We start from the raw sequence: 27507 nt of genomic DNA, 5'->3' as shown, positions 1-27507 counted from the left end.
GTAGTACGTTGACTGTAAGACATGCTCTCTCATAGATTTCTAATGAGACCGGTTGGAGGCAGTGTGAATCTAGCGTTTTTTAACCGTCTATCATACTTTTTCTATGGCCCCCGCTATTGGGGGCCTCTTGCACTGCCCTTGTCCTGGGTACTTAGGGATAACAATTACAATAATAATTTATACGCTAAACTTTCTTATTTCCTTACACTTCTTCCCTCTATCTTAACGTCATCCATTCATTCCTCTTTATACATCTTGTGGATAAACATTCTATACTTGTCAGTCCTTGGTCTTCCGAACCAAAGCCTTAGCGCAGGATTTCTGTCTGCTTACGGCCGCTTAAATTTGTCAATCCGCAAAAGTATATCCTGAATGAATTTATCAGCATCACAGTATACAATATATTATAATATTTTAATTTATTATAAATTAATATTTATTCAATATTTTTTTTATTATAATTTGAAGGGATTAAAATAATACACAAAGAATTAATTGATAGTTCATTTGTTTATTGTTAGTTTTTCACTTAACAGCGATACACGAATAGAATTCCTCAATATATAGGCAGGTTTCCATACAATATCAAGATTAATATTAATCGTACATTTCATCAGTACATTAGAGACATCACGTTAATAATATAATGTCATATAGTCCTTAGCCAAGCTAACTTCATCTAATAGAAATATTTAATGCGAATAACAATCAAGATTAATGTTCGATAAGCGTTTGCAACTGGTGCAAAAAAACGTCGGAAAAGTAATAAATTAATTAAATGCCTCCTCGATATTGAACCAGAGTGGACGACAATAGCCATAGCGGGATTGTTACTGTATACATAAGTACTAAATAGTAGCACATTCGTTGTCTTAAAATATGAAGGAAATATATTCTACGACATTATATAACTAGAAATAAAAAAAAACTATTGTGAATGGCAGTGTATGAAACAAATAAAACAGCTCTATTTGCTTTTGGCACATGATAAAAAACATAGATTTGTTCACATGAAAACAATTACAATTTAAGATTTAGAGAGAACTTAAAAAGTGTACACTCGCAAGTCAAGTGTATTATATACATTGCAGGTGTAAATTTACTTATTTATCAAAATATTTTAAAAAGGATGCTTGGTAAGCAAATATTTGTAAAATTTATGCGACGAAGTTATAAAATTAGTGGCAAGGTTTCCCTAACCCTTATAGTAACAATTCATATCATATGGCACCAGAACATCTCCACAGAGCACCCTCACAGTATACGGAAACATTGGACAACTTCAAACACGCACGTGTATTATAGTTGAAGTCCATTAATATTTTTCTTTATTACCTAAGTACTAAGCTAGCAGTATTGTCCAGAAAGGTGAAGTCCACTTAATACTAAATACAACGTTACATTTCAATAAAATCTTTACTAAAGTTGTAACAAATATCAAATTTGTAAAATGCTCCAGAAACATTAAACCAACGATTAAGTAAATGGGAAGTTCAGTGAACTTATGGACCAAAAAGATATTTCTATAACAATTGACAAGATATAGTTGTTGCTGGCAACAAAACGACTTTATAGTAGAGACGTTACAGGCGATACATTACATTGACTTAATATAAACATTAATTTATTTGTTATCTCCCAACTTTCACGGCCTCAACTGAAAATAAAAGTAAGGCATTAGAAGTCGTGTAAATATAAATTTATTGAAATAATGTTTCTATTTAAAGAACACTTGAAACAGCGATACAAAATAATAAGAACTAAATATATCATAACACCATACGGTATACGTATAGACATATACATGTACGTACCTTAGATATCTATGTAATAATTAGTATATGTATCCATTAATAAGGGAAAGGCTAAAAGATTCATAAACATTATAAAGGACGGAGCTAGGGTAAGGTATAGAGCAAAAACGGGAGGTCTGGAGTTAGAGTTGAAATTATATCGGGGTGGTGGGGACTCAAAAACTTCCACCTCTTCGAAGAATGGATACACATCGGGAAACATGGCACTGGATAGATCCAAGGCAGCGTGTAATGAAAATATTAGTTTGTAAAAATTTTATATTGTTAACTTTTTGTGACAGTAAATGGCGTGATAAGGCGCCAAAAAGATACAAAGTTTAAGTTTTTCTTTGGAATTCAATTAAAACGTAAAATGTAGATAACCAAAAAGAAGAAGAAAGTTTTTTTCATTTTAATAAAGTAATTTAGATAAAGCTATTATATCTCGTTATTAAAGCAATCTTTAAGTGCAAGTTAAACTATTGGTTTTAAGAAAAATTTATAATTATTGTTTATGGCCTTATCGCTTTTTTTCTGCCAAAATAGGTTTAATTAATGTGTTAATCTAAGTAAAAAAGGTAAAATATACTAACTCTCGACAGCGTTGGGTATTTCTGCCCGCTACGGCGACGCGGCCGAGCTTGATGCCTCTGCGAATACCCATCAGCTCCACTTGTTCAATGCAACCTGACAGGCCCGGGTAGTTCATGCTGTTGATGCGCTCCGGTATTCCGCCTGCAGGAACAAATATTTTCATTCAATATGTTTTCAAATTACAGCTCTTAACATGGAACGTGAAATGAAGTAGAAATTATTCTATTATTTTTAACTTATTTATTTAACTGACAGAGTCAACTTCGTGCAGCTTTATTATACCTAAATATATATTTAACAAAACGAAATGTTGGATAAAACATTGACAATCCAAAGTCAAGAGTTGTGATAGATACTAAGAACAAATTTTTATCTCTTAAAACAGAAATATCTATTTTAGCGATTTTCTAATACAATATATCTCTTAATCCTAAATATAATATGTATGGAGTCGTTATTTTACGACTCAAGAAATATCAACTCAATTTATTTAATATTAATTCTCCCTTTACTATTTCTGAAACATTGTTTCTGCTTAAACAACATTAGAGTTTATCTCTCAGTACTTAGTACGGGCGTTAACAAATTCTTACCGATGTAGACGTTGGAGTCAGCGCTCATAACATTAGCGAAGCCGGTCGAGGTTCCAGTCTTGGCATTTCGATCAACTGACAAGTATACTTGATTATCGTTCAACAGTTTCGCGATGATCTATAATAGGAATAAACAGGAATGAATATTGCCGGATTTAACCCGGTTTAAAATTGTACAATTTTAAAAAGAATGTAAAAAAAGTATTTTTATAATTTTGAAGTAATAGCCAGTAGACATTTAGAACGTTTATATTAAGATAATTAAATACATACACATTAAGTTAAAAGCTATTATTTTTTATCAAGGCGTAACTTTGATGTTATTAATGTTCAATGTTAAACATATAAACCTAAATTTAATAAACCCGATAATAATACAGATCCACCTGAATGTTAATATTATCTCTCGTTCGCTACTAATGTCTTAGTTAAAAAAATGTTGTACATTAAGCTGCTGTTAACACACAAATTAGTCATAATGATTACCTCGTGCCGCTCTCCGTCGTTAACCTTTACGTCATCTATGCGTAACGCAGAAACACCGCTGCCGAGGTCCCACTCCATCACGACATTACCGTTTTCAACTGTGAAATATTTATTTTTGTACTTCTGATGGTAAGTGATGTGATCATAAAATTTCAATGCTATGTAGGATTTAGTATTACAAGATCCCGAGCGATACCTTTCTTTGTATTCTAGACACGTGGGATCTTTGACAGTGACCACTTGTGTACATAATGAGAAGAATGTCAGAAGAGTCCAATTTGATAAAAATACGAACCGAATTTAACTGCCCTTTAATGGTATCATTCAACTTAAAACTTTGAGAGTTTTAAACGAGCTTTGGACGGGTTTCTTAGTAGAGAAATTTATTTCCAAGTTTCATTGTACCTTTGGAAATCGTTCATATTAAAATAAAGTTTTCTTTACAAGTTTTTTTTGTTAAAAGAACTTTTATATTTATTACATAATAATTTAGAGAAGTTACATGGAAGTGTATACCATTCACAGTTGCTCACGTAATAATTACATATTTTATAAATAATAATTCTGAGACCCAAAGATGTTACAAAAATTACAGTAAGCCGTTAACAAATACAGTGAAGCTCAATATTTTCAAACTTACTTCTAAGTAGTATGAAGTCTCCTGAGTTCAGAGGAGCTTGCGTTTCGCGTTGGTAAAGAAGCACACCGTCGCTGTCAGTGTTTATGGCGAGCGCCATAACGGCCGGCTCAGTGTCTAGCTGATCGTAGCGCATCATTCCTCCAGGTAGCTCTAAGTATCCGTTGCCGGCGAATCCCACACTTTCCAGCAGCTCAAACTCTGTGGATGACTGTACTGTTAGCAATTTCAGTTTAAGACCGCCCATATGTAATGTGCCGCAGGCGTATTAAAAAAATCGTAACGTCTTACCTAAATTTGTTACATAAAGAACACATTACTTTCGCGGTTTTAAATAATAAATATTATTTAAATTAATTGTTTACATAGTTACATTTTAACGTATAAATAAATGAGATCTATTATAGTAAAAGTTCTGTACTCACGCAACTGACAAGTGGTGCCAGTGAAGCCAAGGGGACAGTCGCAGGTGTAGTTCAACCGAGAGGATCTATCAACTTTACAGTAACCGCCATTTCTACAAGGCCTAACTGCGCAGGGGTCAACAGGCTCCGGTCGGTAGGACGAGCGGGATTCACAGTAGGTGCCCGTGTAGCCGTAGGGGCAGGTACAAGCCGTCGCGTCTGGGGTCATACACCGGCCTCCGTTCCGGCAGAAGCTACACACACTCTCGACCTGTGCACAAAATTATAATCTTTGAAAACGATTTCGAAATTGCAAGTGTTAAACTTAAAATTTGGTTGGTAATCTGAATATCATCTTAATATTATATCATCATCACCACGATGCCAGCCGTGAGACGATCTCTGCATAGCATAATCCTCTTTCTCAAAAACTCCAGCGACTTCCCGCGACCTTGACTTTGACTTTGGTTCACCTGCTAGAGGCCCCACCCTCCGTTCGTCCAGTGTCAAATATTTGCAAATAAATCGGATCAGTTAGATTTACGAGTGATTTCAAAGGGTATCTTAAAAATGTATTTGTATAATACTTGAAAGATCTAGAACCGAAACTAGATAGCTAATACATGTGTTTCTAACCTCTGGAATATCTCCACGTACGTCGTTGGCACATTCTTGAACATTTGCGGATTGAATTGATGAGTTCACGATATCTACCTGTTCACCGTTGTTAAGTCGCACCTGTGTAAAAGATAATTGAATAAATATGATGTCCCTTCTTTACATAAATGATAAATCAGTTATAAAATTGATAACTTCTTTATTAAATCGATAATTTTCATATGTTTAATTTTGTTGTTACTAAATGGAAAAAACAATACCTTATAGCATTGAAACATTCATTTATTCTTATCAATTGTATAAGTAGTTGAAATGATACATACTTCTTTAATACAGCCATTGAAACCGCTGACCACTCCTGTGTTATTGTCCACAGACTCGTCTACACCTCCGACGAACATTGGTGTCTCAAGTATGACCTCCTGCAGGACACGAAATTTGTTTGTTGTTTTTGTTTTATGAAATTATGAAAATTACATATTTATTATCTAACAATGTTTTGTTTTAAACTCTTCAAAGATTCTTTACTGCCTTTACTGTCTCTTATATTATTGCCTGCATTATTACTACTAATACTTTTAACAACAAGATTTACATTGCTTTTAATAATCGCTTATGTTTTATACGGAAGCATCTTCTAGTTTACTTTTTACTTACAGTCTTATGAGATGGTAGCTTCTGTTCGTAGGAATGAATCATGTTAATCTTCATGGAGACGTCAGCGCCGACACGGGCAATGTGCACGTCGGTCCATTCGTTTACTTCGAGCGTCTTGTTACTGGTAAGAACAACTGGGTTTCCTGCACGATTTAAATAAAAACACTTTAGTTATAAGTGAAGTGTTCACGCTCCGTATAATTAATCATTGCGGCTTTAATACTTTTGTGTTAAATTATTCTTGCAAATTCGAACTTTAATTCGAATGTCGATTTCAAATCGGATGCCGCCAGTTATGTGGCCGCTGTCATTGTGTTTGAGTAAAATTTTAAAATTGTGTAAAGTGTTTGTTTATGTTATATATGCTACCACGAACATTATTGATGCTCTTTTTCCTCACCATCAAGAACCGCGCGCTAAAGGCGTAAATATATATGTAACAAAATCTACGTTTTTGGCATTGACATGAAGGATTAAATAAAAAGTAATCGGTGCTAACCATCGCCAAGGTCCAAACGGAATTCGAGTTTTCCGTTGTGAACAGTAAGTGCCGTGTAGCCTCCACCTCGTGCCTTGCAGTACATGATGATGCCGTCCATGAGCGGCGGAGCTGCCTTGATCTTCATTGACATGTGGAAGTAACGACGTGACGTGCGCGGCAATTTTATTGCGAGAAAAGCGCTTCCCGTGAACGCTGGGTACTCAATAGTTTGGTTTTGTTCGCAGCTAGAAGCAAATAAATTTTACATTAAATAGAATATTACTTTTCAACGTAACATATAAGAAATATTTTAACAATATTATTTAGGCAATCGATAGACATCAAGAGCCAACCTATACCTGGCCTCCCACAAAAAACCTCCACAATTACCGTTGATTAGGGCTTACAATACCGGGAGTATTCCGGGATCCCGAATACCGGAATCCAGGACGATTTTTGTCCGTTATTAAAAACCGATATTTGTCTAAAAATACCGGTATTTCGGTATTACATTAGTTGATGAAAATTGAATTTGAGCACAAAATAAATCCAATTTAAAATGAGATTAATTAATTACAAGAATTTTTTTAAGATATACAAACAATTTCATTGTATTAAAATCTATATCAGGCACATTGATTACACAAACGAAGCCAAGTATGGCACCATCGAGAAACGGCGGTGTCGGCAATACAAAGCGGTTGTTTACGTTTTACGTCTACTGCCCAATGAATAGATCTCATCTATGCAAATACATAAAGTATGTAACACGAAAATTATAAGATTAGATGAGGTTTCATTTTGCAAATCACCTATAGTCTTTACAAGTAATAATTGAGCGATTGGTTGTTTATTTTTTTAAGAGCATACTTTAATAAATAAAACGCAAGTTATATATATTATTTTATAAACACTTTTAATTTAATTAAATTTTATGCTTCTTTAATTATGTAACGCCATATGAGCCTATTATATGTAGAATTTAAAATTGGATTTCATATATTATTTGTTAACAAGTCAATATAGCAACTGAGGTAAGTAAAAATATAACTAGTTATTTTTTTATTAATAATATCAGTTTCTAAACCGGAATCCCGGTATTTTAAATTTCAAATATCAATCCCGGTATTAAGATTTTAGTTCCGTATTGTAAGCCCTACCGTTGATGCGATTGTTGTTACGAGTCGAGTTGTTGCTACTCGATAACCTTTTGGTCCCAGCGAGCATTGTTTGTAAGCGTTGTGCTTCGACCGCTACCACTTCAAACATCTCTGCGAACTACTTCGGTGACCTTGGTTATTATATTATATATAACATTGATTTATTGCTCACTTTCTGCCGGTGTAGGCGACGGGGCAGGCACATTTGTAACCGTCGGCGGTGTCGCTGCAGCGACCCGGGCCGCAGAGTCCCGGCCGGCACGCTTGTCCCGTGCGGTCGCAGTTGAGTCCGGCATAACCCGGAGCGCAAAGGCACACGTACCCACGCTCGTTGCGCGCTTCCTGTCATATCATTTACGAATGTAATGCAAATAATAGTAATTTACAAATAGAAACAGCCCTTTGAAACTTTAAAAGTTACTTCTTCTACAGATTGAATCTTAAAATTTAAAGTTGGATGTTTTTATGAGTTTCATGTTATTTATAATTTTACAAACCTGACAAACCCCGTCGTTAAGACACTGGTTAGGGATGCAAGTGTCACACTCCATTACGTTGTACCTCTCCCTGCTATCCGCCATCAGGTTTATCTCTTCACGACCAAGGATTAGCATGCTTATGCAACCGATAAATCTGCAAATACATAAAATTAACGAATATTGTACTCTCAAATAAATGCCAGGTGATTGCTTTTAGATGTAAAAGCTTAAAAAGGGTCAATTTATAGCTTACTTGCTGTCAACGTAATGCACACTATCCAAAAATTAAAGTTGTTACGCATAAAAAATTGGTAGTGAAAATATAGTGAGAAAAACCATTATCAAAATTTGGATTACTTTTTTCATTTAATTTAATTATTGTTTAGTATGTGCCAAAAATATGTAACATTAATTTCAGTTACTACTTCACTGTATTACTTCACAAGGCGGTTAGATATAAGTGTAAAAGTTTTAACGAAGTGAGAGGATAGCTTAATTGTCAGACTTCAAAGTTTTTACTGTCTATTTCTAATTACCTTATATAATATACACATTTAATATTGAATATTTTTTTTATTATTTATTATTATTACAAACAATCATTTTTAGTTTTCTTGTAAATATTCAATATATTTACAATAAATAAATGCTCATCTTTAATCCTAATGCCTAGGGCATAAAATATTAATATTATTAATAAATGTGTAACTGTGTGTTACCCGGAAGCGCCGGCTAATGTACTGGGTAGCTGGTTCAAGTCCGGCATGCCACCGACGTACAGTGGCTGCTGTAGATCAAGGACGTCCCATTGCTTAGATGACTCCGACACGAAGGGACCCTTGTTATCGACATCCATCGTCACTGTGGATCGGAATAATTAACTAATTGTCTTTATCATTTACATGGCTGATACTATAATGTAATGCATCAAAAATTGTTAAATTCAATTTTAAAAACACGAATGATGACTTTCTGACCGGCACTTCTCAGCAGATCAGCATTTCGATTTGGAGGTAGCTCACTACTAATAAAGTTACATTAATTAACCATTCAAAAATGGAAAGATATTTTGGATTTCACTCGTTTGTTATCAAAATATTATTATCAATACTTTATCCGTCCATTTCTAAGATTATCAAAATAATACCTTTAGAATTGGTCCTGCTAAGTCGAATAGTATGCCATGTATTAAGCTGTAGAGGCCTATCACCGTACACGGTGAGCGGTCCACTGCCTGTGTCGAACGCGAAGGTTGGGACGCCATCAATAAGCTGAAGTGCCAAGTAATCTCCGGTGCGGTCCTCGTTTTGACCGTTATACAGGATTACGCCATCATTGTCTGTAAATAGGCAATTATTATGAGAATATAAAATATGAGATTATAATACATAAAAGCTCCATAAACATTGAAATTTTACATAATATTAAAGATTGGCTCTGAAAATAGAAATCAACATCATGTCAGCCGACAGAAGTCCACTGCACGTCATCATAGGTCCCCCAGAAATTAGCACGATGACAGCAACTTTCCGCAATCTTGAACATGACGTCTGTCCATTAAGTTAGTAATAAACAAGTTTAATTTAGAGTTTAAAAATGTGACTTACCAGTAGGTTTGAAGGTAACCTCAATGTCGAATTGCATGTAAGCATCTTTTATTTTGGGTAGAGTTAGCCAACCGTCACCGTTGAAACGCGGCACAATTCCGGTCACACGCAAGATGGCGCGAGTTTCTATCGCCGCGATGCTGTTGCTTACCCGACAAATATAAGTACCAGCGTCAGATTCGCTCACGTTGTCCAAGTTCAGAACAGGCTGAAAATATTTTCCTATTAGTATTAATTTGGAAAAGACCTCACGTGTCAGGTGATAATTAGCTGCAGACAGTTCCACAGTTTTCTCGGTTTAATGAAAATTATTTATTGATCATTAGAAGCATTCATTATAATTTTCGTATTTACTTTTAAAGGTTTTTGATTCTAAAAATATGAAAATGTTATTAAAATGAGTTTCGGTTTCTTTTTTAAAAGATAACCAACTGAAAATAAAAGGAAAATAATTCGACTCACATCGTTAGCTCTGACGTTGGAAGGCAGAGAGGAGTATTCTTTGCTCCATTCTATAGAAACAGGTTGTTCTAGGTTGTACTCGCAAGGTAGACTGATGGATTCTTGTAAGTGAGCGGTGTAGGCAAGCGGTTTGTTGTCGATGGGATACAGTTGATTATTGGTTCCTGTAATTGCACACGAACTCTTGAAGTGTTCCATTTTATCACGCATATACAGACCTGACTTGTTAAAAATTAATTTAAAATTACCTGGTACGACAACAAGATCGAAGTCATCGTAGAACACTCTACCGTAAGTATCGTTTCCAGTGCATCTGTATACTCCAGCGTCTGACTCTTCCACACCTTGCAGTACCAGGACAGCACCGTCACCGTATGTCTGTTTTTAAGTTGGTTAATAAAATTATTACTAATAAGCAATAATGTTCTTTATGCAGTAAAATCGGAAAGAGAAAATATCTTAGTTTTCACTGCATCGTAACATACTTAAATGGTTACTGAACACGGTATTTTTGTAACTAACTCGTCTTGTTTAAAATATTTTGGTCCAGGTTGACCCTTCGGGTCCAAAGGTGATTCGATGGGAGTCTATGTTGCCGTTACAAAAGTGGTCTTTACAATTCGTAAGCGGGGGTTCACGAAAATTTATTTTAAATATAGAAACCTAGAATACTGTCTTGACTTCGCCTATTAATGTTAGTAAAGCGGAAATTATGTAATTTTTTAATATCCACTCACACCGCAAACTTTGAGTTTGCTTAATCAGTAGACGCTTTTTTTTCGAAAACTATTGAAGTCGCTACGTAATTTTTATTTGTTACATATTTTTTTATATTTTTTCTATAGATGGTCCCCTGGAATCAGCTAAATTTTGAAAGTTTGTTATGAGAACAAAGTGTGGGAATCTGCTCTACATTATATTTGAATTTGTCAACTTAATTTTTATTAAGCATGTATAGAGCATAGTTACAACTCACCCTTGATTCTACATACTGGTTAGTGCCATAACGTTCCCAAGATACTCTAATGTCTCTCGAACCACTCTTGCACATAACTTCAACGTTCTCTCCGACTCTGTACTGCATTCTGGGTTGCTCGATTGTAACCATCCGCGATGCTTCATTACGCGGCCCTGTTTTAAGAGGTTAATTATTTTACGTACTTAAATAAAAATAAATGGAGAAATAATTATAAACCTTAACACAAACAATTATAAATAACAATTTATTGATTAATTATTAAGGCAAAACGTGCAAGCACAACGTAGACTATATCATGCTAAGCATAAACAAACTTCTACACAATACAACCATTGCTGTAATAGCAAATTATGGTAGATTCATAAATTTTATACATTTCATTGCATTAAACAAATCTAAATGATATTACTATTATTTATGACATTCTATTGTAACATTACAATCTCTATACGGTAATGCATATTAATAAAAGTGTGAACTGTAATTTCCTCGCCGTCATCCAAAATAATGCAACTTTAATAATAATGATACATATAATATAACCATTGAATTAAAATATATACAATTAACACATGTAACAATAGTCCAAAAGTAAAATTTTGAAACGTTTACAATTTTAGAGCCCAAAATTAAAGGACGTGTACAACAACCAGTGCTTCCACAATAACAACACATTGTTTACATATTTATAGCAACAATTATGTAACACATACATTATTTAAACATAACCCAAAACCATTTTCCACCACCAGAATTACCGGCAGCATTTGTGTAAGCCTTTGAGGGCATCCTCGGATAACGGTCGCCGTTCAAGAGACAGTCTTCGTCACTAGAATCCTGACAATCGTCGTATCCGTCACACAGAAGCTTCTCGTCTATGCAACCGGTGTCATCATGACAACGAAATTGGGATTTCAAGCATTCGTGACCTTTGCGTAAAAATAAAAAGGTGAGCAGTACAAAAAAGTAAACATTGTTAAGAAAAATAATGAAGCTGACTTATGTATTTGCAGCAAATGTAAGAAAATAACAGAAGGAATTATATGTAAATACTAAGCATGCCTAAGTTATTCGCAGTTGAAAAGCAAAGGATAAAGGAGCGAGGGGCTGCGTCGCGAATACTTTTTCAAGCTCCAACTATGAATTCTTTTGTGGCTGTAACTGACCCTCGATGTGTAGTTTGATGTAATTGGTAGTCTGCCTGCCGTATTGATCGTATATGATGCAGATATAGCGTCCACTGTCAGATTTCTGCGCGAGGCGTATGAAGAGCGAGCCGTCGTTTTTCTGCCTCGTAGAGCGCGGTAAGGCCATGCCGTCCTTGGTCCATTTGATGCGCAGGTTATCTTGAGTCACGTTGCAGCTGAGATGCACCGCGGCGCCCACGTGGGCGGTCTGCTCGTTATCGTGCGACTCCGATGTCACTCCGTCACTTTCTTCTAAGAATTTCATTATCACATGCATAACAAAAGCTTTCGAACTTTAAAGCATAATTAGAATGATCAACCCTTAGGCCTGAACGGGGACAACTATTGAAATATGATACAATAAACTTTAACAGATTTAACGGACTGCCTGTTTATAAATATAAATATCTTATGCATAATAAGGTAGTTCTTATTATGGAAATTGAATGAAAATTAACGTTTCACGTTACCCGGCTCTTGCCTAAGAGGATGCAAATTAACACTAAAACAGGTGTTGTAGTGCGCCTTTTCACGGTGTGGTAAGCGTAGACGTCGACCTTTGTGCTGCTCAACTATAGTTGGGTGTACGTGCTGTCGTCGGTGACCTAATATCAAGAAGCGCTGTGACTGCAGCGTTATCAAGCTTACCGCTAACGATCACTTCAGCTACTGCGGACGAGTTCGCGATGGGGCTGCGAGCGATGCACTCGTATTCACCAGCATCCTCTACTTCGATCTGATGGAAGATCAGAATCGAGCCTCGGATTTCAACACGGCTATGAACAAAAGATAAAAAACAAATGTTTATTCTATTCCATAATACTATATATATATATATATAGTATACAGTACAACACCGTAATACAATTAATAATAATATACGTGTAATTCAGTTGATTTTTCTCTAGAGCAGATCTTTTCATCTGCTCTAGAGAAAAATCAACTGAATAGAAAATACTACAATGAAGGAAACATTCTCGATTAGACTTCGCTAAGAATTTTTGAAAAGTTAGTACATTGATAAAACGTACATGTAAATATGAATTTGTACATATACTACTGCCAGGTGCGAAATGGGAAGAACCTGGCTAGAAACTCTGTACTTGTCGTTCTTTTAGCGCCGATTTTACAATTTGTCTAGTGAAACATAGCATGATACTAACCTCATGCATATTTATCTCCTATATAATGTTTAATACAATAATTAACGTTACTGATCAATCTTCTCTTGACACAGGTTTTGATAAAATTGAAGTTGTTTCAGTGATTTTGTTTAAGAAGCGTACATCTTGTCCCGAAAAGGATGAACCAATTTTATATAAACGAATACTTGGTGTTACAAGCTTAATAAAGTTATGTTAAATATACCTCGATGGTTGTCTATTGACGGGTATCCAGGTAATGTCCTGTACGTTGTCGCCACTAACGACGCACTCGACGGTCGGTGACTGTCCTGGCTGTACGGTCTGTGTGGGCGGACGCAGAGTTATTTTAGGAGGCGCCATCACAGCTAAATTGATCGCCATCGCATTCTGCACTTCGCCGGTGTAGCGGTTCATAAGCAAGCACTCGTACATTCCGGAGTCCGCCCTCGACGCCTGCGTAATTATTAAGCCTTAATTATTTCCATATCGTCTCAACACCTTACATCGATATTTAAATGTGCATTCCTGTAGATTTTACGAAAACAATCAGTAAAAGTGAAGGCATCATGAAATGGTGAGCAAGCAAGAATGAGGTTTCTATTCTTAATTTTAATATTAAGCGATGAAGAGAATTCTATTTAAGATTTATTTCAGATTAAGTCTTTATATACAAATAAAAACAATATTTATTCTAAATCTGTTAAATAGTACTAAAAATTAAAATAGTACTAAATATTAGTTAACGCTTGAAAACTACATAGCTGGAAAATAAATCCAAAAATATGCGTAGGTGAATTTATTTCAAAGAGCAGAATATATATAAAGTACAATTGTACTTACATTTCTGATAATAAGCTCGGAACCAGTAACGATAACATTGTTGCCTAGAGGTGCTCCATCAGTCTTGTGCCACCTTACTTCGAATTCGCCAGAAGCATTGCAACTGTGGGAACAACAAATGTGACAGAATCGAAGAAAAAAGAGAAAATTTAAAGCACGCACCTAATGCGCCCCTTAACCTTTCTGCTAAATAATTCTTTTCTTTAATCTATAAATATAAGAGAAATATTTATTAAACGGAGGGTGATATACACGGAATATATAGTAAAGTACCTTATACGGGCGTCTCTGCCTTCAATTGCAATACTGCTAGCGGGTCTGTTATCGTAGTCGGGATTGTCCACGTTTATACTAGCTTCTCCGCTTCCTTCTGCAACGTGGAAATGTTTCGTCGTCTTAATGCAAACAAAATCAAAACACACACTCGATTTGCACGAAAGGAGATTTTTTTAAATTTTAACGCGCAACATTTACGGACGACCAAGCTTCCAAGCAGCAAATCTGTGGAAGAGGGCTATGTCCAGTAGCGCTCTTCCTGTGACTGAAACGACAATATTCATCTAGTTTTTTGCTTTATCACAAAGCTGTGTAACACAAGATTTATTAATATTATGCAGTGCCTCAAAGATTGATTACACTACATCTATTATTTTTGGGACTATTTTTGTGATTTTTGCTGTTAATTTTAATACTTGAAATAATACCATTCATTATTCTATCAATTACACAAATGATACTATGATGGCGGTAATGATAAAGGACCTATATGAAGGCAGATATAAGAATGATCCTTCATGTGTTTAATATTCTAAGTGATTAGTGCACAAGTTTATTTCCGGTGCAAATCTTACCTTTAATTTTTATTTTATTGTGGTACGAACAATTGTATAAACAAAAATATATGTACACACTATATTTGCAAACATGAGTAAAAATTATGTAATGAAAAAAGTTACTACAATGAAAATGTTCGTAAGTAGCTTTTATTAAAAACCAAGAGATTATGAAATAGCATTAATACCGATATCGCCAAAGCCGCCATCGCCGCGGTCCACGCGAATGGCGAACTGTTCGTCGATGGTTGCGGCGGCGGAGGTTGCTGTGCACACGTACTCGCGGTCGTCGCGATCACTTGCAGATGGGATGCGCAGCACTGCGATGCCTGGCGACGGTGGTACCACCTCACGTAGGTCCGGACTCGCTGTAACGTCGTTTTCAAAATATTCAACAAAAGTCAAGGGTCCATGTACCATACACATTTAAATTTACACTGTATCAATGCTTTGGCTTATCAAAAATGCTATAGCAAAACCAATTCGAAAAATAAATATGTTTGTTGCACTGTTTCAATAATAACAATTACATTATAAAATAAAGAATTTAACTGTTATAAATCAGAATCCGCATTTAGTCTGCTTTTTCGTATTCTTTTTTAACCCTAAAGTTGAACAGGGTGTAAGTTGTAAAAGCTTCAAAGGGCTGAATGTAAAGCTCATTTGGTATCAATTACTTTATGGTGTACCATATATTTATTACCAGTAAATAAATTATCCGAAAATCAATGGTTTAAAAAATAAGCAATAACGTAATGTCACGTAAGAAAATGCATTTTAAATTCGGTTTACTGAATTATAAAATTCATAAATAATTTACAATCCGTCCATGCAGATAATGAAGTCTAGAAGTTTTCGGCTTGTCGTATTTCAACAAAAAAAATAATTTAATGTTATGTATGTACTTCAGAGCGATCATTTTATAAATAGTGAATGAAAACAGGTAAAAAGTCTTCAAAGCTTTTTATTGACAAATGAACTGTATATTAACCCGTTTAAAGCTTTTACACCTGTAAAAAATCACCGTGTATGTAGGAATTGTATAACAATAATGAAATTTCCTGAGACGCTTGTTTAAAGTAATAAGTATAACTAGTGGAACAATTGTAACAATAGAGAGATGTTTTGGATGAAATAGAAATAAACAAGGAGTAAGAAATTTTTTGTACGTACACTTTATTGAGACCATGGGCTCGGGATAGCCTTGAGCGCGGCACTCGACTGTTACAGAATCCCCGCGAACGACTTCCACATAGTTGCTAGGCGTAATCATAATTTCCGGAGGGGATCGAACTTTGATCACTGCACTTGCTCTGTCAGAGCCAGCCTCATTTGTCGCCGTACAAATATATTCGCCTTCATCGTTTACTTCAATTTTCTCGAACCTGATACAAAAATAAAAAATTACAACACTTTGTCATAAAAATATGATTTTGATCTTATAAAAACCCTACAATCGTTGTTAATTTATCTTCAAGCAATAGGATATTTACTAATTAACGTACGTCCTTATTCTTTCCAATTACATATATTTATAATAAAAAGCTCGAAGAATTGCTCGTTTTAAGTGGCAATGGACACACTACGTTCGTGTAGTTGTGGCCATGAGCTTGTAAACGCGGCGTGATTGGGCCACGGACTAGATTGAGCGACGACATGTGGTTGCATCGGTGCAGCAAGTTAAAGACTGGTTGGCGTTGGAATATTTAGGAGGGGTCTATGCTTTGCAGTGGGCGTATACCGGCTAATAGAATGATGAAAAAAAACACTTAAAACGAAACGTGGGACTCCTGTACCTGAGTACGTGGTGAGGCAGTATTTGTGTAAAGGAGCCGAGTGTTCTTCCACCGGCACGCTCCCACAGCACGACGGGCTCAGGAACGCCCGCTAGCACTCGACACATCACTTCGAATCGCCCACCCAGTGCGACCGCTTGCTCGCCTTGGGGCCAGATTTCCACACGTGGCCTTTCTCGTTCTGTAACAATACAATAAATTATATAAATCGAGTTATATTTAATTAAATATTATATTTGTCTGATTTAAAATATGGCTGGTTATAGGTATAAAAGCTTTAAAAGGGTATGTATGTATTTAAACGGGGGATGTATGTACCCATTTTGTTATTAATTAATGTTAAAAAAGAACTAACGGTTTTAAAAATAAAGTAAGGTAATATAGTAAGGAAAATTAGTCATTCATCAATCATTTCAAAATTCAGATTTCTATATTAAAATTAATTATTGTTTTATTAATTATTGTTTACTACATATTCGATTAGACTTAGTTTTGTCACATGCTATCCTATCGCATTTCAAAACAAAAAAATTAAGCTGTGACATATGTCGGTGATCATTTTATACGGTACGTTTAAAAATAGTTGTAAAAGCTTTTTGCGGACAGATCAACTATACATTCAACTCTTTAAAGCTTTTAAATATATAACCGAACATCCTGTATGATACTGCTGTTCTATTAATATATATTTAATTTTTAGCATGTTTATTCGATCTCACATTTCAGCATTACTTTCCTTATATATTTAATTATTTGTCTTATCAGGTAACAGTTAATTTGTCTTTAAAGAAAATAAAAAAATCTTACTGTCAACGGCCACATATACGTAGATAGTAGCGACTCGGTTTCCATTGACGGTTCCTTCGCAGAGATAATAGCCCTGGTCGCTTTCTTGTGCATTCGATATAAGGAGAGTGTTGTCACGTTGACTGACGCTCGGTCCAAAGTCGCTTTGATACTGTTAATATAGACAAACCTTTATTTGGAACTTTTAAAATTGTGCACTTACAGAGGATATATTAAGATAAATTTTTTCAAAATACTCCAACATCTTGAAGGGAGTAAATCATTTCGTGAATAATCCATTTCAAAGAAAGCTACATTGTATTGATATAAAGAAACAAAAACGTGCTTATATAAAACAAATATTTTTAACTCACTTTAGACCATTTTATCAGAGGCAAGGGGTTTCCTTCTGGGCTGCAATCTACTGAGCCACTACCACCAGACGGTATTCTTACATCAGTTACAGAAACTGTAATGTTGGAAGATTCTCCAGGTGAGGGCGTGCCAAATGGTATGATCGTGACAACAACAGGAATCGGTACAATGTCTGTAGATATCGATTGACAGATATAGATTCCTTGATTGTCCGGAGTCGCGTAGTCGATGTAGAGCACACCGTTATCCGATCGCACATTCTCTAGCAGTTGGGCACCGTCTTGTCTGTGAACAAAAATAAACTGTTGCACGAAAGTTTGTGGCAACCAAGTTTCGCGACAATTTTTATAGATTAGGGCATGGTGCCTGCAGAATTCACTACTTCGTCGATAGAACCTTTAATATGAAATAGTAATATTTATAATTAAAATGATAAGAGGAAAAAATAACTTCGAGTTAAGAGAAGATAAATAAACCAGTAGTTTTAATCAATAATTCCCTTATAGCAGTTGGTTTGTATTTGATCTCCTCGTGTGCTGATGCATGTCATGATATGACGAAGACAAATCTATGAGATATATTTACGCTATGAGAAAAAACATTATAAAGTATGTATGTTTCACCCGCAAAATTACAACGTAACTTAAGCATGGATAGTATAATTTTAACAAAATTTACCTAATCCATTCAATGGTGCCAGCTGGAACATTAGTAGTACCAGTACAAACTATGCGGGTACTTTGTCCTTCGGTGAGATTGGCAGCAGAAGTTGAAACAACTAGTCTTTCTCGTGGGGGCCTGGATGGTCGGGCCCGGACTGTCACTATAACCGATTTGTCAGACGAACCCATAGCGTTGGAGGCAATGCATCTAAACAGAAAGAATAAATTATAGACGAAAAAACAAGAGTAACTATACAAAATGCAATGTGATATATAGAGCATTAAAATGAGTAAAGTGTTTAATAATGAGCTTTCTATTAATAATGCCTCGATACAACAACATGATTATAATCGCCACAAAAACCTGACAATATAAATTACCTGTATTCTCCAGAATCCTCTTCAAGTGCGTTGTCAATCACGAAATAAGTGTCATATCGAGAAGCTCTGTGTAAAGGCCTGTTAGAAGCTCTCTGCCAGGAAATTCTTGGAGCAGGATTGCCAGATACTTGGCATTCTAGTTCGATTCTATCTCCTTCGTAATAATCGTTAACTGTTGGTCTAACCGATACTATTGGCAGCGTCATTGGGTTGCCTGAAATGGTTTATTTTAGAAAACAATTAAAATATACAATTTTTACAAAAATTTTATTCTGTTAAAGTAATTTTACAATCAAAATTATATTACCTTTTGCGTAAAATACCCAGTCAGGTACAACTATTCCGTTAATGATAGCGTTAAAATAACATTATTTTCATTATTTATTCTTAACTTTTAAAAACTTTTAGACACGAAGATAGAGAAAGTCACTTTAAATTCAAAATCTACTTACCCGGTACTTTAAGAGTAGCAATAGCTTGTCCCGTGGATATTCCATCGCTAGTTTGACAAATGTACTGTCCGCTGTCAGAAATTTGAAGATTCGTAATATGGAGTTCTCCACTAGTGTAATTGATGTAGGTTCTTCCCAAAGGTAAGTTTCCATCAACCTTGGTCCAGTTCACAGGCAGAACGCTGTGAGTGTACCGACTTTGTGCTTCACAGATAAATTTGACTGTACTTCCAACTTCCTGAATTTTTATTTTGGGATTTGCAATCTTCACGGAGACCGTCGATTGCGGCGGAGGCGGGTATGTTACGCCGCTAGCGTTTTCGCCGCCTGTGAAGTTTTGTTCATGTTTATTAACAAAACACTATGTGCGCAATAGAATAGTACAGCTGGGCGCAGACGGCGCCTAGCCTAAGGCTTGTTTTAAAGTAGGGAAGATTGAGGGCTCTCAGGGAAGCCTCGTCTCGGGCCGCTACGTACTACTATTTCACCGAATTGGGTAGCCACTGAGCTTAGTTCGCTTCTACTGACGATCTGTGGAGTAACGCCGTTCAAGCTCGGCTTGGGCTATTAGTCGTCAATAATATTCATTTAGCATTCCGACACAAGTGCGCCAAACTGTCAGTTGCCACTCTCTGGCTTAGTGTAAAAAGAAGTGGCGGAATAAACTTCAGCAATAGTTCTGTATAGAGTAAACGGAGTTTGGCGACCCCTGTGACATACGATCCGGCTTCGTTGTATTACACCAGTTCTTTAAGACTTAATCATGTAACATAGTGTACACAGATTCATTAAAGCATGTAATGTAACCACAACATAACAAGTATAACGTCACAATTACCCGTAACCACTGCTCTTAAACAATTAACAGAACTTTGTATTGACCATTACCACAAAGAAATCACCAGACGACTTATTTGAACACAAAATGCAAATTTTTATTTTCAAGCCAAAGCGTAACAGTAAGTTACTAAACAATCACAACGCTTTAATTATCCGAAACTCCCTCCATCTCTACCTTTCTCTGGTAACGTCGTAGTCAGTACCCCAAGTGTGAATCCCCTTTCCGTCACAGTATGGCACTCGTAAATTTCTCCTTGGTGTCTCATATCCCAGACGGTTTGCCAGGTGTGTTCACCGCGCCAACCATCTTTGAATAGCCTGGACTCATTATAATACTTAACGGGTAGCATTTCTTTGCCCTCGAAATAGAACTTAATAGTCAAAGGTTCCGGTGCTCTATATTTGCAAGTAAATGTGACCTTCCTCATGTAAGAGTTACTATCACCGATTTCGTCGAATTTTGGGTGAAGCTCCATGATCAATCCTAAGTATTTTGAGATTTCAATTAAACATACCAATCCTTGTTTTTCATAAGTTCTTAAATTGAATCACGATATAGGCGATTGCTACGTACCAACAGTTAAGCAGTCCGGTCCTACGTACGGAGGGCGGCAATTACATACAACCTCGTTGTAGACTCCGAGTTGGCAATCATGACCATTGCAATTGCATTTTCTACACAAGCCCGTCTCGTCCTTGTAGTACCCAGGAAGGCAGGTTTCACAGCTAGTTCCTGAATATCCCTCTGGGCACATGCACACCTAAAATAAATATGTTTTAATGTCATTATTAAATTGAAATTTAAAAATTACTACTTACGATGTGGGAGTGTCACCGAAAAAAAATGTTGAATTATTTTAGTAAAATTTTACCTCAACACCTCTTGCTGCCGGTGAACCGTTGCTGTAAATTTCAGTAGCCGTATCCATAGAAACGTCCGCAATAGCGGTCGACGTAATATCGGGTGAAAGCGTTGCCTTGACTAGCACTCTCTTTAGATCCTGAAGAATGAACATGAAGTCCTCGCGGCTGGCAGGAGTCGGCGTATTCAAAATGTACCACCCTTCCTCTCGCAATGGAACTTGGTAACTCTGAGAATATCAAGTTAATAATTAGTTTTACACTAAACAACTTCTAAATTTCATTAGTAAATGTTCTAAAACAATAATTTTCCAAGTATGAACTGACGGCGCTGATCTTGGTCATACTATATAATAATTGATACGTTTTGTCCGAAACAATGCGATGTTCAAGATGTATTTGTTACTGGGTGTATCGGATTTTTAAAACAACAGTAACATTTATATAGGACAGTAAAGACTTGCATTCTACCTCAGAGTTTAAAATTTTTTTATTGGCGTCGTCATTTAAAAAAATAACTCACATGCTAATTGTACGAACATCTATTATAAATACTAGATTTTGTATACGCTAAGTACAGTGCAAGGTATCGTTGAATAATACACTTACGAAAGCTTCACCCGATACAATCGGGGTTGGACTTATCCAAGAGATCGATCTTCCTTTGCCAACGAGAACGACAACACTGTTGGCTTCATCTGATCTACTATCAGTTTCGTACTTCTGGGTTAGAGATAAGGTACCTCCATATGACAGGACACGATTGCCTGCAAATTAAAAATAATCCGATTATATTTAATTTGAATAGAAAAACTGCAAATAAAACTGTCTTAATGGTTAGCCAGGCGATAGTCTTGCATGGGATGTATGTACAAAACGGTCCCTTAAATCTATAAGCGCAAAAGCTAAAACTTTATGCAGATGCGTAAATTGAATTGATTTTATGGAATATAAAAATATTTAATGTTTTCCCTGACAATAAAAAAAAGGATTGTAAGAGTTGCATATACGTTGATGTTAATATAATATATATATGGTGTGTCAATATAATATTAACCATATTTAGGGACTTTAGTACTAATTTAAAATGTGAAGTAAAGAAAATTGAACAATTAAAATTTTTAAAGTAATTTTCGTAGCAATTAGTAATAGAGAAACGTCATCAACCTTTTTTAAAGTAAGAAACAATCTTTTATTATTTTAATGTATATTTTAATGTAAGAAACAAACTTTTATTTAAATATATTTCTTTTATTTATCCATGTCTTGAGAAACATTACCTGGAAAGACGGGTAGAGACCAGTAGAGTTCCTTGGCCGGACGAGATTGGAACACATACATGAGCTCACTCTCGTGTGGTACTGGCACAAATTTATCACTGATCACCTCAGATGCGAAAAGATCCATAAGATTGTAACCACCGTTATTTACACCAAATATTGGTGCCGCCAACGGTATTCTGGAATAATGAGTTGCCTGCAAAAAACATAAATTGTAAGGTCGAAAGCCTCCTCCCTTAGAAACGGTACAATTCATAATTCATGACGTAATCCCTGTGAGGGTTGAATGTCAAACATCTTTGGTATTATTATTACATGTAAACACAAAGTGCGCGTTAGACGGGAATCGAATCCGCGTACTGCCATCGTAAGTCCTTAACCGTGAATTTGTAGCGATATTTAGAAAAGGTACAATATACAAGTAGTGCGATCAGTATGATAGCTAGTATAGTATTATAGTTAGTTATGTCTTACTTCATGACAATCTGTAGTAGCTCCTGAGCAGTAGCACGGGAGGCATCCGAGAGGGTTGGCAAGGTCAAGGCTGAATGTACCAGGTCGGCATCGATCGCAGGACGCTCCTTCCACGTTCCGTTTACATTGACAATATCCTGAGCTGTCGCATGGACCCTCGGTTCCACGTGGATCACAACTATGCAAACAAATAATGAACACTTAAGTGAAAACATCAATGACTACACAAATAATAATTGCTCATAATACTAATTACTATTTTTTTAGATATTTTACACTAACATTAATAGTTAGGATAGTTATTAGTGATATTCATTGACAAAAATAAAATTAGTAAATATTAAGAATACTGCTCAACATTTTACTTACTTGCAGGCAAGGGCAGTTGATGATTCGTAGACACAGTTGCCATACGCGTCCTTCACATATCCTTGTTTACAGTATTCGCAGCTAGGTCCGGCGGTGTTGTCGGCACAGTCCTGCAAATTCAGACGATTGTTTTCTATATTATTTGCCTTTCTAATTATAATATTATCCTTCAGGCTTCTATTTACACGTTTCAAGTTTGTTTTATAATACGATATAATTTTTACTGATATTTGTTTTTCTTTTACAATATAAGTTTTTTTACTACTCATAGGTTTATATTTGAATTTAATTCCACTTGAAATTACTTGGCGAAGCGGACGGGGCGAAATTACACGGAATAATAACCAAGTCGTAAATAATGATGTCCGAAAAAAAAAATTACTTACATAGCACTCTCTGGTTTCAGGATGACACATCGTCGAGTGTTGATTGCATTCGCATAATTCACAATGTTTTAGGTACAATCCTCTATATAAGCTCCTAAAAACAAACGTTTTAACATAAATCTATTGACTATTAAGATATTTTATTTTATTTAAAAACAATATTTATTATTGAAATTAAAATAAATACATTTAAAAAACTTTTAAGTTAAACGGATTTTGATACCCAAATTTTGGTGGTTGTGGAAAAATATGTACCTAGTCCTATTAAATGTGTGTACCAAATTTCAGATCAATCTGACAACGGAAGGTGCTTAAATTTCAATTTCTAATTTTGATCCAAACAAATAAATTCCGTACAGGTCGAACTAAATAAAATCGTTTAATAAGACCTATTTTCAATATTTTTACTGACCTTGTATAACCAGGTGCACAGTTTTCACATGAAGTTCCGATGTAACCAACGGGACAAACGCATTGTTCTACATGTAAAGCCAAGGGACCATTACCATTGGGTTCGGCAGTTTCAATAGTGGCTGATGAAATTGAAGCTACATCGTTAGATGTGTAAGACGCCTTTATCAAAATGTTCTTTAAATGGGCCAATGCTAAAAGGAAATATTCACGCGAAACCTCTTTTCCGTCGGGTCTGGAACATAGAAAATTTTTTTTAGAAAAAAAATGGGAATAACTAGTAAGTCAATTAAAAACTAGGATGAAATCAATGGACGTAACTGATAAGATAAAAATGCGGCTAGTTTTAATGGCTGAATTCAATGGAATTAACATATGTTATTTTTTTGTAATAAAGGTAAATATTTTATGTAGTCATTTTACCTTTGCCATCCTTTTTCCATTAGTTGGACTCTTGCGTTCAATTTTCCTTCACTATTTGGTTCAAAGTGGCCAAAGTAGTGGAACGTAACATCCTGCAAAATTTTGATGATGCTATTATATCTCATTTTAAATAGAAAATGTAAAATTCCCTGAATACACAAAACACTTTATTTAAAGTAGGCTCTTTTTTTTTTGCAACATAAAACATAGATGTTTAATATTGAACTTACACTAATGAGTTGAATGTCAGCTGCATTATTCTTCAATCCATTTGTTGGTACATTATTAATGGTGTAGCTCAAGTACCCGCCATATGAAGTCACTTTATCGCCCGCGAAACTAGTAAACATGAAATTAAAATTAAAAGTGATTCTGATAGGTATGAATCTTCTCCTGTGATTAAAATCGTTTTAACCCTCTGATATTAAATTTATTAAGACACTAAAAATTTTCAATGTTCAGAGCAATCTTAATAATCTTTTTTATAATTTCTTTCTTTCAATCTGTTCTCGTAGCTTCGATGTCGGTAGTGCGTGCACCTTGTGTAGTAATTGGTTCAGAGAATTATCTTCTACACTATTAAATGACATTCGAAAATAGAATAGGGCAATTCTTGTTAATGGATGATCATGACATTTCCACCACCGTCATCATCTCAGCTGATAGATGTCTACTACAAGGCAGAAGCTCCCCACGCTGATCGATCTTATGTTGCCGGTATCCATGGCTTCCCGTGACCTTTACTATATTGCCAATCGACATAGCTGAGTGCCTACCTATTTGACATTTTGTATAAATATGAAAATCTCACCTCGGTGGTAAACTCCAATAGTAGATTGAGGGACTGGATCTGTCAATACGCGGTAAACTAACTTCTCCTCTAACAAGCATCGGCTGCAGCTCAGTTTCTACGGGCGCATTGTATTTAATCGCGCCACCATTACTAGAGGGCACACTCGAGTATACTTTCACTTGATTAACAACGTTAGGGACATTAAAGCTTATGGACATTGATTTTCTTCGCAGATTCGTACTTTGGCATTGTTGTGATACTCCAGAACAGAAGCACAGAGCGCAACCTTGTCTAAAAAAACATGAAATTGATGTTTTTAATTTTAAAATTAGAGCAAGCATACAAAAACACAATTTTTTTATAAAAAAACTTAATCGTTTACCTGAAGTCTTCCGAAAGATAGAAGGATCCATTCTTGCAATCGTCACAAAAACGGCCCTGGACATTGTCCTTGCAGACACATTCGTCCGGAAGACGGACATTGTTGGTGCCCGCTGGGTTGCAGTTATCGGATGGTTTAGGTTTACAAGAGTCACCTGGTATTAATGGGTTACCAACAAAGCCTGCAGAACAATAGCGGCAGTCCGGACCTTCGTATCTGTGGCACAAAAAGCGAAAATTAATACATAAAAAATGAATACATTAAATTTTCATTTATTACAACTGTTATTACTTAATTATAATTTAAAGGTGATTTATAAAAATTAACGATGTAAAAAAAAAATATATATATATATATATATATATATATATATATATATAAAGGTCACTATCTTTATTCTTATTATTTTATTTATTAAGGATTTCGAACAATATTTATAATATTACTTACAAATACGAAATAATAAAGAAATAATGAACTAATTGTAAATTCAATAACTAGGCAACTACAACGTGCGCAACTTAAAAATAAAAATCAGATCAACAAATTATCTTTCAAATTATTTATCCAAATCCAATTTAATAATAAGTAAGATGTTATTCTTTAATTAACAATTTCGTTATCTATTTATTATCATAATTGCAATAATAAATAAATACTTGGTTAATAAATTTTCAAAATACTAATTATTAATAATATAAAATGCTTACCCAGGGAAGCAATCACAGATGACTTCACCCGTACCTCCAACGGAACAGGTTCTGGCGAATTGATTGCCGCGGTTGGTGAGTGGACATGGGCAAGGTTTGCAGTCGTAACCACTGTTCGGATCGCCATACGTGCCCTCTGGACAAGTTCTTTTCGGTACACAGTCACCAAGCCAAGGCCCGTTCTTCACGCGTACGTAGTTCTCAGCGCATTTCTTTAAGATACATAGGGATATGAACGACCTCTTTCTACTTTAAGGTAATTTAGTTGAAAGTCAGAATCTATTTACCTTTGCACCACAATAGTGGTTATTTATTAGATTTTTTTTTCAAGAAACTGAAAATAAAAACCGTTTGATACTAACTTGACAAGAGAGTCCTTCGTACCCGGGTGGACACGAACATTCCTCCACAAGACTGGCTGCTCCGAGGCCAACATTAATATGTTGGGCCGATTCCATAGCGAAGTCGGTAATGTTCACGCCGGCATTATTTATACCCGCACGAAGGAGGATCATTTCGACATTGTCCAAACTAGAAAAAGTATATTAGTTAATTATCATAATTTTCTAATGAATTTAGAATTTTCATTTGACGATTTCAGGATAAAATTAAAATTTACTATTTGTAATTTTTACTTACGCCATCATAATATCTTCTCTGGAAGCTGGTTCTGGGCCTCTGGGAGTTGGTTTCATCCAGTTACCGGGAGTTAGACGAGCTTCAATGTAAGCATCTCGTGAAATTTCGCCTCTGTATTTGTAAATAAGACTTTGGAACTTGCCCTGAAATTTAATTTTTGGTTGATATCAATAAATAAATACGAAAGTGTAATAATAAATAAATACGCATGCTTTCATGAAAATAGGTCATAAGATAGTGTTACCTTTACGATGATATCGGGAGTGTCATCAGAGCTGAAACGTGTTGAATGTGGTGAAAGGTTGTATCTAATGTGCCCCCCGTAGGAAGTAAGTTGGTTGCCGTTGTACGTTTCCGGAAGCGTAAGGAATGGCTGAACGTCAGGTTCTTTGTACCAAGTAGCCAGATCCAGCTTTGTCACCTGGACAGTGTGAAAGATAAAATTAATATACACACTTTGTTATGTTTTTGAAGCATATCTCTGTAACGAAAAGTTTAGAAAAACTTTATGCCTTGGTCAGATATTGCAAAA

At 35.5% G+C, this 27507-nt stretch overlaps 1 protein-coding gene across 8 annotated transcripts in view; it reads right to left on the bottom strand.

The window, feature by feature from the left end:
- Positions 1-503: 503 nt before the first annotated feature.
- Positions 504-27507, bottom strand: part of trol (terribly reduced optic lobes) — a 130195-nt gene continuing 103191 nt past the window's right edge. For 7 of the 8 annotated variants that reach the window (XM_068761363.1, XM_068761370.1, XM_068761375.1 and 4 more), the window contains 47 exons: positions 27220-27396; positions 26976-27118; positions 26699-26867; positions 26337-26548; positions 25627-25842; positions 25263-25535; positions 24682-24790; positions 24452-24543; positions 24030-24263; positions 23618-23711; positions 23232-23341; positions 22863-23040; positions 22389-22584; positions 21718-21875; positions 21120-21338; positions 20822-21008; positions 19408-19734; positions 18956-19169; positions 18591-18782; positions 17912-18197; positions 17559-17709; positions 16752-16932; positions 16129-16340; positions 15144-15323; positions 14396-14492; positions 14123-14225; positions 13506-13735; positions 12786-12913; positions 12117-12389; positions 10948-11102; positions 10220-10349; positions 9972-10135; positions 9510-9717; positions 9050-9241; positions 8622-8763; positions 7921-8056; positions 7596-7765; positions 6282-6508; positions 5783-5925; positions 5449-5547; positions 5144-5245; positions 4529-4778; positions 4107-4304; positions 3467-3564; positions 2981-3098; positions 2387-2528; positions 504-1657 (listed from right to left, as the gene is read on the bottom strand). In XM_068761363.1, coding sequence (XP_068617464.1) covers positions 1654-1657; positions 2387-2528; positions 2981-3098; positions 3467-3564; positions 4107-4304; positions 4529-4778; positions 5144-5245; positions 5449-5547; positions 5783-5925; positions 6282-6508; positions 7596-7765; positions 7921-8056; positions 8622-8763; positions 9050-9241; positions 9510-9717; positions 9972-10135; positions 10220-10349; positions 10948-11102; positions 12117-12389; positions 12786-12913; positions 13506-13735; positions 14123-14225; positions 14396-14492; positions 15144-15323; positions 16129-16340; positions 16752-16932; positions 17559-17709; positions 17912-18197; positions 18591-18782; positions 18956-19169; positions 19408-19734; positions 20822-21008; positions 21120-21338; positions 21718-21875; positions 22389-22584; positions 22863-23040; positions 23232-23341; positions 23618-23711; positions 24030-24263; positions 24452-24543; positions 24682-24790; positions 25263-25535; positions 25627-25842; positions 26337-26548; positions 26699-26867; positions 26976-27118; positions 27220-27396 — 8019 coding nt within the window. In that variant the 3' untranslated portion in view covers positions 504-1653. The remainder of the gene's footprint in view (positions 1658-2386; positions 2529-2980; positions 3099-3466; positions 3565-4106; positions 4305-4528; positions 4779-5143; positions 5246-5448; positions 5548-5782; positions 5926-6281; positions 6509-7595; positions 7766-7920; positions 8057-8621; positions 8764-9049; positions 9242-9509; positions 9718-9971; positions 10136-10219; positions 10350-10947; positions 11103-12116; positions 12390-12785; positions 12914-13505; positions 13736-14122; positions 14226-14395; positions 14493-15143; positions 15324-16128; positions 16341-16751; positions 16933-17558; positions 17710-17911; positions 18198-18590; positions 18783-18955; positions 19170-19407; positions 19735-20821; positions 21009-21119; positions 21339-21717; positions 21876-22388; positions 22585-22862; positions 23041-23231; positions 23342-23617; positions 23712-24029; positions 24264-24451; positions 24544-24681; positions 24791-25262; positions 25536-25626; positions 25843-26336; positions 26549-26698; positions 26868-26975; positions 27119-27219; positions 27397-27507) is intronic. The other variant, XM_068761393.1, reaches the window with a different exon arrangement.

This window comes from Battus philenor, unplaced genomic scaffold, assembly GCF_028537555.1.
Source record: "Battus philenor isolate CCGP_79_NKW_IND1 unplaced genomic scaffold, ilBatPhil1.0.hap1 SCAF_1, whole genome shotgun sequence".
Taxonomy (NCBI): Eukaryota; Metazoa; Arthropoda; class Insecta; order Lepidoptera; family Papilionidae; genus Battus; species Battus philenor.
The sequence above is the reverse complement of the archived record's forward strand: the minus strand, read 5'-3'. Positions and strand labels throughout refer to the sequence as shown.